Genomic DNA, 14,013 nt, shown 5'->3' with positions numbered 1-14,013 from the left:
GCCAGGGACTGCGTTTCTAACCTGAATTCCCTTAGGTCATCATAAAAATGAGATTAACTGGTGAAATCAATTCATTCTATATGCAGAGGCATATGAAATATAGAATGGCTTGAGTTGGAAGGGACCCTCAAGGTCATCTAGTTCCAAACCCCCTGCTGTGGGCAGGGACACCTTCTACTAGATCAGGTTGCTGAAGGCCACGTCCAACCTGGTCATAAACACTTCCAGGGATGAGATGTCCACAACCCCCTCTAGGCAACCTGTTCCAGCATCTTACAGTAAGGAATATCTTCATGTTTATGGTGTGGACTAAGACTTTGCAAGGCCATTCTGCCACTCAAACCTGAATCAGCAAAGTGAATTCACCAGAGATTTCCAATCACAGCCTGTGATTATTGGATGCCTTCAGTGAAGCAAATCACTCTTTGTGATTTGCAGGGAAATGTGCACCACAGAAATCCAGAGATGTTTGCTGAACACAACTCTCCAACCTTTTTCCCTGGGTTGCCAGAGAGCATGACTGAGAGGGAGTGGGAGAACACTTCCTTCTCCATCCCCTCCTCCTGCCTGAAGCTCAGGAAATGGCAGGAGCTGCTCCAGCAAAAGGCTGAAATCTGAGCCCCTTCTTGCTTTGAAGGAAAGCATTCAGCTGGGGCTTAGCTGAATGGCTTTTGAAGGCAGAGAGTCTCCAAGGGGGCATTCAGCAGCCATGGTTTGCAATGCCACCTCCTGAAGCACACCAAGCTCCTCCTCATCAGGGAACTTCTAGCAAAGCAAATCTGCCTTGGATATTTCATACTGGGAGAGCAACACTGAGTCATCCTGTGGTGCTTCCTGCATTTGTGGAGCTTTATCATTACCTGCTAGAGATTAATCTGCCCATCCTCTGAGCTGTCCTAGTATCCCTCTGCTGAGGAATAGTTGGAAACCAGGGATGGAAAAAGCTCTGAGGTTGCTGTAACTATTATCCTGAATGCTTAAAAACAAACTCAGCAGAAGGGTTCAGTTATGAAGCATGACTCTAGGTCTCCAGGAAGCTACAGAGAAAATCAATCAATCAATCAATCATTCAATCACTGACTATTCAGTATCTAGATCAATGATCTGGATGAGGGCACAGAGGGCATTGTCAGTAAGTTTGCTGATGACACCAAAGTGGGAGGAGTGGCTGACACCCCTCAGGCTGTGCTGCCATTCAGCCAGACCTGCACAGGCTGCAGAGCTGAGCAGGGAGAAACTGAATGAAATCCAACAAGGACAAGCGTCGAGTCTGGCATCTGGGGAACAACAACCCCATGGAAGAATAGTGGTTGGAGACTGACCTGCTGGAGAGCAGTGAAGGGGAAAGGGACATGGGGGTCCTGGTGGGCAACAGAGTGACCATGAGCCAGCAATGTGCTCTTGTGGCCAAGGCCAATCCTGGGGTGGATTAGAAGGGCTGTGGTTAGTAGGTCAAGAGAGGTTCTCCTCCTCCTCTACTCTGCCCTGGTGAGGCCACATCTGGAATATTGTGTCCAGTTTTGGTCCCTCAGTTCCAGAAGGACCTCAGGGAACTGCTTGAAAGAGTCTAGCACGGAGTCACAAAGCTGCTGCAGGCAGTGGAAGATCTCCCTGTGAGGACAGGCTGAGGGAGCTGGGGCTGGGAGCTTGGAGCAGAGGAGCCTGAGGGCTGCCCTCATTGCTGGGGATAAAGATGTGCAGGGCTGGAGCCAGACTCTGACCAGGGATGTCCAAGGACAGCACAAGGGGAACTGGGGGTGAGCTGTAGTGCCACAGGAACAGAAGGAAAAACTTTGTCACTGTGAGGATGCTGGAGGCCTGGAGCAGACTGCCCAGAGAGGTTGTAGAGTTTCCTTCTCTGGAGACATTCAAAACCTGTCTGGATGTGTTCCTGTGTGACCTGCCCTGGGTGACCCTGCTCTGGCAGGGGGGTTGGACTGGATGATCTTTTGAGGTCCCTTCCACCCCCCACTACTCTGTGATTCAGTGACTGAACAGCCCACAGGACTTGGCTAACTCACAGACAAAGCTGAGCCCCCCATGCCATATGTGTAGGTGAGGAGCAAGTCCTCTCTTGAGCTGCTGCCAAGAGGACTCAAAATGAAGGAGTCACATGCTCAGGAGGTTGGTGAGCACCAGAAATCACAAGGTCTGCTAGCAGAAAATATATTTAGCCTTTTTTTTTTTTTGGGGGGGGGGGGGTATTTGCTTCTCAGTTCCCAAGCTTTTAGGTCATGATTGCAAATATTCTTTGCAACTACCTAGAGCAGAAATTTACTTTCTATACTTCAATGAAAAGAGACCTTCTGTGTCTCTCTTCCTTTTGTTCCTGAACCTTTTTTTGGAATTTCAAATTCCCTTCTAAAAACTTCCTTTGTGCAACCTGTGCAGTCTCTGCTCTTAGTGTAGAGTTACGGCTGAGAACTGTGTGTGGCAGCAAAAATACCAAATCAACTCTTTTCACTGCATGACAGAATGGAGTCTGCTGGAAAAGCCCTTTAAGATCATGGAGTCCAACCATTCTCTAATTCTGCTGAGGCTGCTGCTAAGCCATGGCCCTCAGCACCACATCTCTGCCTCTTGGAAACACCTCCAGGGATGGGGATTCCACCACCTCCCTGGGCAGCCTGTGCCAGTGCTTGAGAACCCTTTCAGGAAAGAATTTTCTTCTAATATTCAACCTACACCTCCCCTGGTGCAACTTGAGGCCATTTTCTCTCCATGTATCACCTGACACTAAGAAGAGCCCAACCCCCAACTGCTGCTCCTCACCAGACCTGGTCTCCAGACCCTTCACCAGCATTTCTGTCCTTCTCTGGACTTGTCCCAGAACCAAAATGTTCTTCTTGGAGTGAGTTCCCCAAAAGTGAACCCAGTACTCAAGGTGTGGACTCACCAGTGCTGAGAACATGCAGTGGGCCCAGTGATTGGAACAGGACAGGCACCACAGCCCAGACCTGGCCCAATATCATGCAATTCCCAACAAAAACTAAGCAACTGGTTTCCAGAGCATCTCAAGCCCACTACGGCTTTCTGGGACTTGAGAGTTTTTAGGAGGTTTCTGATTTGATCCTGGTGTTGCTTTTCCTTATGCCTTCTTCAGGAATATTTGACTGATCTCACTAATCCTTTCTGGGCTGAAATCTTTTTGCTGGATTTGAACTCAGCAGGAGAACTGCAGAATAATTTAGGCATTTTTTTTCATCTTTCCTTACAGTTCATACAAAGAGAAACCCACAGCATAAAAAAATTTTGGTTTAATTGCACAAAGATGATTTAACACTGCAGGATAAAAAGAATTAATGAGGGATGGGTTGGGAGAGAGGTTCTGAGCCCAAGTTCCTCCCAATGTCTACAAACCCTTTTCTCTTCTGTACTTCGTGGATCATTCCTGCAGCACTGAGACCTGCCAGGGCAATTCCCACAGAAGAGCAGGGATTTAGGGCTGCTTTGGATGTCTTAGTGTCTACTGGGAATTTTTTAAACTCCCTTTGCCTCATGGACTTCCTCACTCTGGACTAATTCTGATCATAACTACAGCCAATTGTAGTTGTTAGTTGGGGAAGTATTTGCTCTGTGTTTGCTCTGCGATGTCTCAGGCACACACTTGGTTATTCCCTCCTCTCCCTGAACTGTGCTACCTTATTCATCACTGCTCTGTAATTTGATGTCAATTCCTCTGCAAGCAATCACCCCTTTGAATTTGGCAATATGTTGTTGTTGTTGTTCAATTAGAATTTCCAGCTGAACTATAAAGAAAAGCCCTCCCCCTGCCTCTCCAACCCCGGCAAGCGCTCAGCAGCATAACCACTTTCCATGCTTCCCCTCCTCCAGAATGCTGGCTTCAGCCACCTCATCCCTTGCAGAGGGACACCAGGGAATACCTAATTCAAAGGTTGTTCCATGTGCTGTCATGCTCCAAGTGCTGGAGCGCCGACCTTTGGTCACCATCACGGAGAACTCGTACAAGGTGTTCGGCTTCAGCCCCGTCACCAGGTAGCTCAAGGTGGTGGCATTGGCAGTCTGAAAGAAAAACAGACAGTCAGCAACTTCTGAACTGAAAACTCTCCAGCACCAGCTCTCCAACACCCTGGGTAAGTGTTGGAAATGTTTTAGAGTCATAGAATGGTTTGGGGTTGGAAGAGACCAAAGGGCTTCTAATGGAAGAGGTTACAAATGCTGCTCTCTGGGAGCTGCCAGCAAGAGCTCCCAGACAACCTGCCTGGTGGTTTCACCCAGACCTCCAGTGCTGAGGAGCACCTGATCCAGAGGGATAAATTGCTACCTGCATTCATCTCACAGAATCACAGAATGGTTTGGGTTGGAAGGGATCTCCAAAGGTCATCCAGTCCAACCCCCCTGCACTCAGCAGGGATGTCCTCCACTAGAACAGGCTGCTCAGAGCCTTCTTGAGCCTCATCTTGAATAGCTCCAGGGATGGGGCCTCAACCACCTCCTTGGGCAACCTGTTGCAGTGTTCCAGCACCCTCCTGGTACAGAACTTGTTCCTCACATCCAATCTAAATCTGCTCCTCTCCCATTTCAAACCATTGGCCCTCATCCTGTCCCTGCAGGCCTTTACAAACAATATCGTCTCCATCCTTCTTTGTAGCCCCTTCAGGTACTGGAAACCTGCTCTGAGGTCTCCCTGGAGCCTCCTCTTCTCCAGGCTGAACACCCCCAGCTCCCTCAGCCTGTCCTGTAGGGAAGGTGGCATCACTCCCACTTCACACCCACTGTCATTAATTCCATAATGTTTTTGCTCTGTGATGCAAATTCATTAATCAAGTATTAATGTGCAGTTGTTTTATCCTAAACCAGAAATTCCTCCTGCAATCAGCAAGAGCACTTAATGGCAGTCAACTACAAATTAAACCAAAAAAGCAGTCCCAGGCTCAGGGCACATTGTTATGCAGCAGGCTAAATCACTGACTACTTAAGGGGGGGTTAATTTACAGCATTTCATTAACTGAGCTGGCTAGGGAAAACAATGGAGCACAGCCAACAGCAACAGTCCTGCCTGAAACCTGCAGCTGCCTCCCAAACTCCTCTTAGAATTTTCACTAAATTCCAGAGATTCACAGAATGGTTTGGGTTGGAAGGGACCTTCAAGATCATCCAGTTCCAACCCCCCTGCTATGGGCAACCTCCTGCCAGCCCAGGTTGCTCGAGGCCTCATCCAACCTTTGAACACTTCCAGGCTTGGAGACTCCAAAACTTCTCTGGGCAGCCAGTTGCAGTGCCTCACCACCCTCACAGGGAAGAATTTCTTCCTAATGTCCAATCTAAAACCACCTTCTTCCAGTTTGAAGCCATCAGCCCTCATTCTGTCACCCCATGCCTTTGTCAGGTGTCCCTCTCCAGCTCTCCTGCAGCCCCCTTCAAAGGCTGGAAGGCTGCTACCCATTTCTAGCAGACCATACAAATCAATCAGCTGAAGGCACAAGTGCAGAGACTTGCTGCAAGTGAAGCTTTACGAGTGTGCAGATTGTTTTCAGAAAACAGAAATGGTTCTGTAGGATGGCAGACTGGAACTAGACTGGTTTATAATGGACTCTGTAACTCAGCCATTCAGCTAGAACTGGACCTTTTGGTGGAACCATTGGATATTACACATTCCTTAAACGTGCAAGGACTGCACTTAAGGCCTATGGAAAAGACCTGGGGCTGGTGAGCCTGGAGAGGAGCAGCCCCAGAGGGGATCTCATCAGTGCTCAGCAAGAGCTAAAGGATGGGGGGCAAGAGAATGGGGCCAGGATCTTCTCCGTGGTGCCCAGGGACAGGACAAGAGGTAGTAGGCACAAACTGGAACCCAGGAGGTTATATCAGAACAGGAGGAGAAACTTTGGTGTGAGGATGCTGGAGGCCTGGAGCAGGCTGCCCAGAGAGGTTGTGGAGTCTCCTCTGGAGAGATTCCAACCCCACCTGGACACTGTGATCTGGGGCAAGCTGCTGTGGATGCCCTGCTTTAGCAGGGGGTTGGACTGGATGATCCTCCAAAGATCCTTCCAAGCCCCAGCATGCTGGGACTCTGTGACTGAAGTGTAGAGCAGGACAGCTGAGTGCCAAAGCCTGACTGAGCAGAACCTCCCTAGCAAAAGAGGGGAGCAAAGGCCTCTGGCTGGGCCAATTATGCAGTGCCAAGGGCAAAGGAAAATCTTTGCCTAGCATCTTGCATTAGGAGCTGAAAAAAAAAAAAAGAAAAAAAAGCAGCATTTCTTCCTCTGCAGAGCACCCATGGAAATTCCTAGCAGCATCTAAACCTTCCATGCTCTTTGCAGCACTTCTTAGCTCCAAGCTCCAGCCACACGTGACAGCTGGAGCCTTTTCCACAGCCTGAAGTTGTGTTTTTCATCTGTGCCTTTGAAACTTGGTATCTTTTAGTTTCACTGCACATCACATTGAATGCAAATGACACATGAAAGGCTGAAGTGGAGTGTTGGACTCCTCAGCTTTCTTAATTTTTCCACACCACTCTTTCCCCCCCACCCCCACCCCTTTTTTAAGATCACAACACCTCCCATGGCACTGAACCCTCCTCACCTTCTAGAAATAAACTTCATAAATAATAGCCTGTAAAATTTATTTTCCTTTTATGCAGTCCTAAAAGATCTAAGTTAAGATTTAGCATTTTAGCTTATGCTTGAGAGCACACAAATAAATCACAGGTAGGCCAACCCTGCTCCACCAACAAAGCTCCTTTGAAAAAGGCTCTGATCCACATCAGTGAAACTGCATGGTTCAAAGCACAGCAGAGTCTTTTAGCTTCAGGAACAGTATCACAGCTGTTCCTCTGTTGATCTGCTCCAGATTGACACAACTCCTAAATAAATTTGAGAGGAAATCAGGCTCCTTAAGGTGGAACCTCTTAGCTTGGATTTGAAACATACAGCCTGTTCTTTTTTCACTGTGAATGTCAGCATAGAAGGGAGGAGTGACTGGGGAAAATGTGAATGACTTAACTACAGAATCAGAGAATGGCTTGGGTTGGAAGGGACCTTAGAGATCAGTTAGTTCCAGCTCCCCTGCCATGGGCAGGGACACCTCCTACTAGACCAGCTTGCTCAAGGCACCATCCAGCCTGGCTTTCAACACTTCCAGGGTTGGAGCCTCCACAACCTCCCTGGGAATCCTGTTCTAGTGCCCCACCACCCTTATGGGGAAGAATTTTGTCCTAATGTCTAATTTAAGATCATTGAGCTTCTAGCAGCCCGAAGCCATCACCCCTTGTCTTGTCACTCCATGCCTTTATGAAAAGTCTCTCTCCACCTCTCCTGTAGCCCCCTTCAGATACTGAAATCCTGCTCTAAGGTGTCCCTGGAGCCTTCTCTTCTCCAATACGAACAAGTCCAGCTCTCTCAGGCTGTCTTCATAGGAGGATGCTCCAGCCCTTTGATCATCTTTGTGGCCCTCCTCTATCAACACCCAAGTGCTGACAGGAAGGGTGGATGGAACAACCCTGGCTTGAGCAGATGCAGCTGTGGACACGAGAGAAGGGACATGGAGATGAAATTCCTGTGTGCAGGGCTGTGTGGTGGAGAAGCTCTGATGCAGCTGGGTGACCTGCCTCAAAACATGCAAGAAATGAGTGCTAGAGATGGCCAAGGCAAGCAGTGCTCAATAAAGTCACCAAAGACCTGATGGAAATGCAGCAGCTTAGTGAATAGCCCTGATGAGAAGTGGCTTTGCCTTCCTGAAATTGAACAACTGTCACTGCCCAGCAGAGTAGGAGAGACTTTGTGACTGAAGAAAAGAAAAGCAGCAGGCAGCTTCTTCAAACACCAGTGGTTCACAATTATTAGAGATTCATAGAATGTGTTGAATTGGAAGGGACCATCAAGATCATCCCTTGCCATGGGCAGGGACACCTCCCACCAGCCCAGCTTGCTCAAGGCCTCATCCAGCCTGGCGCTGAACACCTCCAGGGAGAGGACATCCACAGCCTCCCTGGGCAACCTGCTCCAGTGTCTCCCCACCCTCACTGGAAAGAATTTCCTCCTCATCTCCAGTCTCAATCTCCCCTCCTCAAGCTCAAAGCCACTAGAGCTAAGGTTCTCAGACCTGAGCCCTTTCAGACAAATCCTTTCTACAGAGAGCAGTTCTGCACTATAGTCCGTTATTTTTGGTCCATAATAAAGCTTTTTGACCCCTGGGAACACTGGGAGTGTTTCATTTACCCCTGAGGGTGGAGTTTTCAAAGCATTTAACTCATGAGACTGTGGCATTGTATAAATCACTCCTGAGACATCCTCAGCACATGAGGCAGGAATGTGGGCTCATAAATAAGTTGCCTGTAGAGGAAGAAAACACATAGAGATATATTGTGTGACATACACCTCCTTTCATTTCAATTAATCAAACAGCCTGGTGTGTACCAAGATTGCTCTGCAAGAGCATAAAAGGAGCTCCACTGAGCTGGGTATTTTAACAGCCATTTCCTCTGAGTCTTATTTTCAGATGTGAAATTTGCAGTCAGCCTTTTGGAGGCCAACAGATAACTCTGAAGATTTAAAATAAAAATTTCAGATATCCAACTAACTGAAAAACAAAACAAAACAAACAAAAAAAATCTAAACCAGGAAACCAAACCTCCAAACTACTCTCCAAATCAAATCAAGGCAGTTATGGTTCTGTATTTTGCATCCAATTCTGTTCCCAAAGGAAAAGTTCCCTCTCAACTTTGTAAGAACAGAAAAGGCTGCAAAAGGAAACTTTATCAGGGTGAATATTTCCCCTGCATGACTCCCCCCACCAGTCCAGATTCCTCTGCTGACTGGGGACAAGCTGCTGGTGACAGAAACCTTATCCATGCCTTGCTGCCTCCCCTGAAGGTAAGGCCACTCAGGGTGAAGCAGAAAGGGTAAAATGGCCCCAAGCAGAAGGTAATTCTGGAAGGTTTGCTACCTTCCCTGAGGCAGCTCTTCCCCTCACACTCAGCACCCCATCCTCAGCTCTTTCACTCTCCAACACTGGGACCACATAACCAACTACTTCCACTAGAACAGAATCATAGAATCCTAGAACCATAGAATTGTTGGGATTGGAAAAGCCCCTGTGAGATCATGGAGAACAACCACTCTCTAACTCTGCCAAGGCTGCTGCTAAACCATGGCCCTCAGCACCACATCTCTGCCTCTTGGAAACACCTCCAGGGATGGAGATCCAACCACCTCCCTAGGGAACCTCTTCCAGTCTTAAGAGCCCTTTCAGAGAAGAAGTTTCTTCTGATGTTCAACCTAAACCTCCCCTGGTGCAACCTGAAGCCATTTTCTCTCATTCTATCACCTGACACTAAGGAGAAGAGCCCGATCCCCACCTGGCTCTAACCTCCTTTCAGGTAGTTGTAGAGAGCAATGAGGTCTCCCCTGAGCCTCCTTTTCTCCAGACTGAACACCCCCAGTTTCCTCAGCTGCTCCTCACCAGACCTGTTCTCCAGACCCTTTACCTGCATTCCCTTCTAAAAACTTTCTTTGTGCAACCTGTGCAGTCTCTGCTCTTAGTGTAGAGTTATGGCTGAGAACTGTGTGTGTGGCAGCAAAAACACCAAATCAAATCTTTCCACTGAATGGTAGCATTGAGTCTACTGGAAAAGCCCTTTAAGATCATAGAGAACAACCACTCTCTAACTCCACCAAGGCTGCTGCTAAACCATGGCCCTCAGCACCACATCTCTGCCTCTGGAAAACACCGCCAGGGATGGGGATTCAACCACCTCCCTGGGAAACCTGTTCCAATGTTAAGAGTCCTTTCAGGGAAGAAGTTTCTTCTGACATCCAACCTAAAGGATCCAGCAGAACCTTTGAAGTGATGCTTTAACTGAGCAGTACTGATGTGAACTTGGTCCAGGCACCCACATACACCTGAGCACACCTCTAAGCAGTTGGCTTTACTCTCAGCTTTCATTGAATCACAGAATTAAGCAGGCTGGAAGAGACCTTTGAGATCATCAAGTCCAACCTATCACCCAACACCATCTGATCAACTAACCCATGGCACTGAGGGCCTCAATCCAGTCTGTTTTTAAACACTTCCAGGGAGGGTGACTGCCCCACCTCCCCAGGCAGCCCATCCCAATGGCCAACCACTCTTTCTGTGAAGAATTTTTTCCTACCATCCAGGCCAAAACCTCCCCTGGTGCAGCTTCAGACTGTGTCCTCTTGTTTTGTCACTAGTTGCCTGGGAGAAGAGACCAACCCTCACCTGGCTCCAACCTCCTTTCAGGTAGAATCATAGAATCAGCCAGGCTGGAAGAGACCTCCAAGTTCCTCCAGTCCAACCTATCCCCCAGCCCTAGCCAATCAACCAGACCATGGCACTAAGTGCCTCATCCAGGCTTCTCTTGAACATCTCCAGGGACAGTGACTCCACCACCTCCCTGGGCAGCACATCCCAATGGCAAATCTCTCTCTGGGAAGAACTTCCTCCTAATCCCCAGCCTAGACCTCCCCTGGCACAGCTTGAGACTGTGTCCCCTCCTTCTGCTGCTGCTTGCCTGGGAGCAGAGCCCAACCCCCACCTGGCTACAACCTCCCTTCAGGGAGCTGTAGACAGCAATGAGGTCTGCCCTGAGCCTCCTCTTCTCCAGGCTGAACACCCCCAGCTCCCTCAGCCTCTCCTCACAGGGCTGTGCTCCAGACCCCTCCCCAGCTTCCTTGCCCTTCTCTGGACAACATCTCTCCTGAACTGAGGGGCCCAGAACTGGACACAGGACTCCAGGAGTGGCCTGACCAGAGCTGAGTACAGGGCAGAATAACCTCCCTTGTCCTGCTGGCCACACTATTCCTGATCCAGGCCAGGATGCCACTGGCTCTCCTGGCCACCTGGGCACACTGCTGGCTCATGTTCAGCCACCATCACCCAGCACCCCCAGGTCCCTTTCTGCCTGGCTGCTCTCAGCCACTCTGTCCCCAGCCTGTAGTGCTGCTTGGGGTTGTTGTGGCCAAAGTGCAGAACCCTGCCCTTAGCCTTGTTCAATCTCATCCCATTGGCCTCTCCTCACCCAGCCAGCCTGGCCAGGTCCCTCTGCAGGGCCCTCCTACCCTCCAAGAGATGGACTCCTGCTCCTAACTTGGTGTCACCTGCAGACTTACTGATGATGAACTCAATCAGGTAGTTGTAGAGAGCAGTAAGGTCTCCCCTGAGCCTCCTCTTCTCCAGGCTAAACAACTCCCTCAGCCTCTCCTCACCGGGCTTGTGCTCCAGACCCCTCCCCAGCCTTGTTGCTCGAGCAAGTTCACCCAACCTTCACTTGAGCATGACCTTTCTTGTGGCTGCAGGGAGGCAGGCAGGCTGTGGCTGTGGAGGGTGCAGTACCTTGTACTTGGTGTTTGCAGGGATGTTGGTTTTCCAGCGCACGGTGTAGTAGCGAGCGTCCGTGATCTTCTGGTTCTTCGGCAGAGAGTTGTCTGCCCAAGTGATCCGGATGGTGTCGTGGCTCAGGATGGAAGCCTGAACTCCCACTGGTGGCATCATGGGAGAAGGATCTGGCACTGGAGTGTATGGAGCATTAATAACAAACAAATCAACCTCGGAAGCGTCTAGGGAATCGATGGGCATCATCATTAAAAAAAAAAGGGAGAAGGTGGCAATTTAATGGGAACAAAAAAAAAAGAAACAAACAAACAAAAAAAAAAAGGGGGAATGCAGGGTAGTGCAATGGAATGAAAGGTGAGAGATGGAGAAAAAGAGAGAAAAGCCAGAGTTAATAGGTGACATCAGACTGGCCAACAAAATCACTCTTGCATTGTGTTACCTTTTTAAGACAGTAAGACAACAACATAGAAGCACAGAATGGGTTGGGTTGGAAGGGACCTTCGAGATCATCCAGTTCCAACCCCCCTGCCATGGGCAGGGACACCTCCCACCAGCCCAGGCTGCTCAAGGCCTCATCCAACCTGGCCTAAAACACCTCCAGGGAGGAGGCATCCACAACCTCCCTGGGTAACCTGTTCCAGTGTCTCCCCACCCTCACTGGAAAGAATTTTTTCCTAATCTCCAGTCTAAACCTACCCTCCTCAAGCTTCATGCCAGTAGATCCACCTCACCACATCAGTGCTCACTGCACTCAACCTGAGAAGCCCAAACATGCAGGAAGTTTAATTTGGTCTTTGTTTGCCTCAGACTGCCCATTGATACCTCTTCTAGGAAACAAGAAGGAGGGCAAAGAGCTGGACTTCTTCGTGAGGAGAACATGCCTCTTCATAAAAGCCACCAGGAACTCCCAACACCTTTTAAAGGCTCATAAGGGCAATCAAGTTCCAAGCGCCACACAGCTCTGCAGTAAGAGGAAACTACAATTGCAATGTCCTCTGCACTCTGTAAAATCTCTACCAATTCCTGCTCTTCAGAAGACTAAAACAAACAGAAGTGTGGACATCTACACTTAACTGAGTCCTCTCAGCAGCCTAGGAGGGAGCACAGTGAGCCACAGCACAAGAAGAGCTCGCTGGCAAACACATTTCTCTGCTTAACATCTGGTATTAATCCATTACAAGGTTCAGAACTCCTAAAATGCCAGGAAATTGTTTAGTGTAAGAGCAGAGGGAGATGTAGGCACAGAAAATGGAGGCAACTTGCTCAAAATCTTAATGTGAAAGAGGTAAAAAGATCTAATCTGTCCATAAGGCAGAAGGGAAGGGCCCTGTCTTTAGACCTGCACCCAGACAAGGAGCTGACCTGACAGTAACTTTGAGTAAGAACATCTGCAAGTAGCTGAGCTTTGTGAGTGACAAATGGAATAATTCTAGGTGGGTAAACAAACCACTGAAACATGCCAGGCAATCACCACAAGAGCAAGGCCAAGCAGCTGGAGAAGTGGAGTGCTCTCGATGCCACTGTAGGACAGGACCCTTGCAGGCCATGTCATCACATTCTCCACTGCTCCACGTGTTAAGGGCTTGCAGAAGCTGAGAGCAGCCCCTGGCCTTTACCTGAGTGGGGTCTGGTCACGGCGCTCTCGTACAGAGGGATTCCTTCACCGACGTTGTTAAAGGCTTTCAGGGTTATCACATAGTGGGAGCTGGGGTCTAAAGGGGAAAAAAAAAATCTTTTGAGGGCGAGATGTTAGTGAAGCCTGTTTTCCATTTCTTCACATTGGTCAGTGATTTACTTTTTCATCAAAATTAGTTATTAATCACAGAAGGCATCGGGTTGGAAGGGACCCTCAAAGGTCACCTCGTTCACCCCCACCCTGCAGTCAGCAGGGATACCTCCAACCAGAGCAGGTTGCTGAGGGCACATTCAAATTTGATTTTTAATGTCTCCAAGGACAGGGTCTCAACCACATCCCTGGGCAACCTGCTCCAGTGTCTCCCCACTCTCACTGTACAGAACTTCCTCCTGATGTCCAACCTAAATCTCCCCTGCTCCAGTTTCAAACCATTGACCCTCGTCCTATCACTCCAAACCCTTCCGAAGAGCCCCTCCCCAGTCTTCCTGTAGGATCCCTTCAGGCATTTGGAATGCAGCTCTAAGGTCCCCCTGGAGTCTCTCTCTTCTCCAGGCTGAACAGCTCCAGTTCTTTCAGCCTGTCCTCATAGCAGAGATGCTCCAACCCTCAGATAATCTTTGTGGCCATCCTCTGGAGTCTCTCCAACAGTTCCATGTAATACCATAATGAGAAAACAAATGAAAGGTAAAGGCCAGCCACTGCTGTCCATTCACTCACCTAAGTTTTCAATGGTGTAGTACCTCTGCTTGTAGTCCACCTTGATGGTCTGGGCATGAGGGCTGCCAATGCCATAGCCTATGGCATAGCCTCTCACCACGATGTTCTGGTTCTCGGGTGGGGTCCAGCTCACCACAATGCTGGTGACGAGTGGCCGGACGTGCAGGGAGCTTGGAACTTCAGGAACCCGAGTTTCTGAGGAAGGAAAAGGGTGGATTTAAGGGATTGCTCTTAAACAATGGTCATAACACGAAGATCTACCAGCTAGGAAGGTCAAAGGTAGTGCTTCTGCTCTGGGCCTGGACTGAGACCACACCTTGAGTACTGTGTCCAGTTCTGGGCTTCTC

The 14,013-nt window shown here is 49.1% G+C and overlaps 1 protein-coding gene across 1 annotated transcript in view; it reads right to left on the bottom strand.

Moving 5' to 3' along the window:
- Positions 1-14,013, bottom strand: part of NEO1 (neogenin 1) — a 303,704-nt gene that overhangs the window by 28,675 nt on the left and 261,016 nt on the right. Inside the window, exons 15-18 of the mRNA XM_054387898.1 lie at positions 13,667-13,861; positions 12,930-13,025; positions 11,314-11,537; positions 3,885-4,023 (exon numbers count right to left, since the gene is read on the bottom strand). Coding sequence (XP_054243873.1) covers positions 3,885-4,023; positions 11,314-11,537; positions 12,930-13,025; positions 13,667-13,861 — 654 coding nt within the window. The remainder of the gene's footprint in view (positions 1-3,884; positions 4,024-11,313; positions 11,538-12,929; positions 13,026-13,666; positions 13,862-14,013) is intronic.

This window comes from Indicator indicator, chromosome 16, assembly GCF_027791375.1.
Source record: "Indicator indicator isolate 239-I01 chromosome 16, UM_Iind_1.1, whole genome shotgun sequence".
NCBI lineage: Eukaryota > Metazoa > Chordata > Aves > Piciformes > Indicatoridae > Indicator > Indicator indicator.
This window is presented reverse-complemented; position numbering and strand designations above follow the sequence as displayed.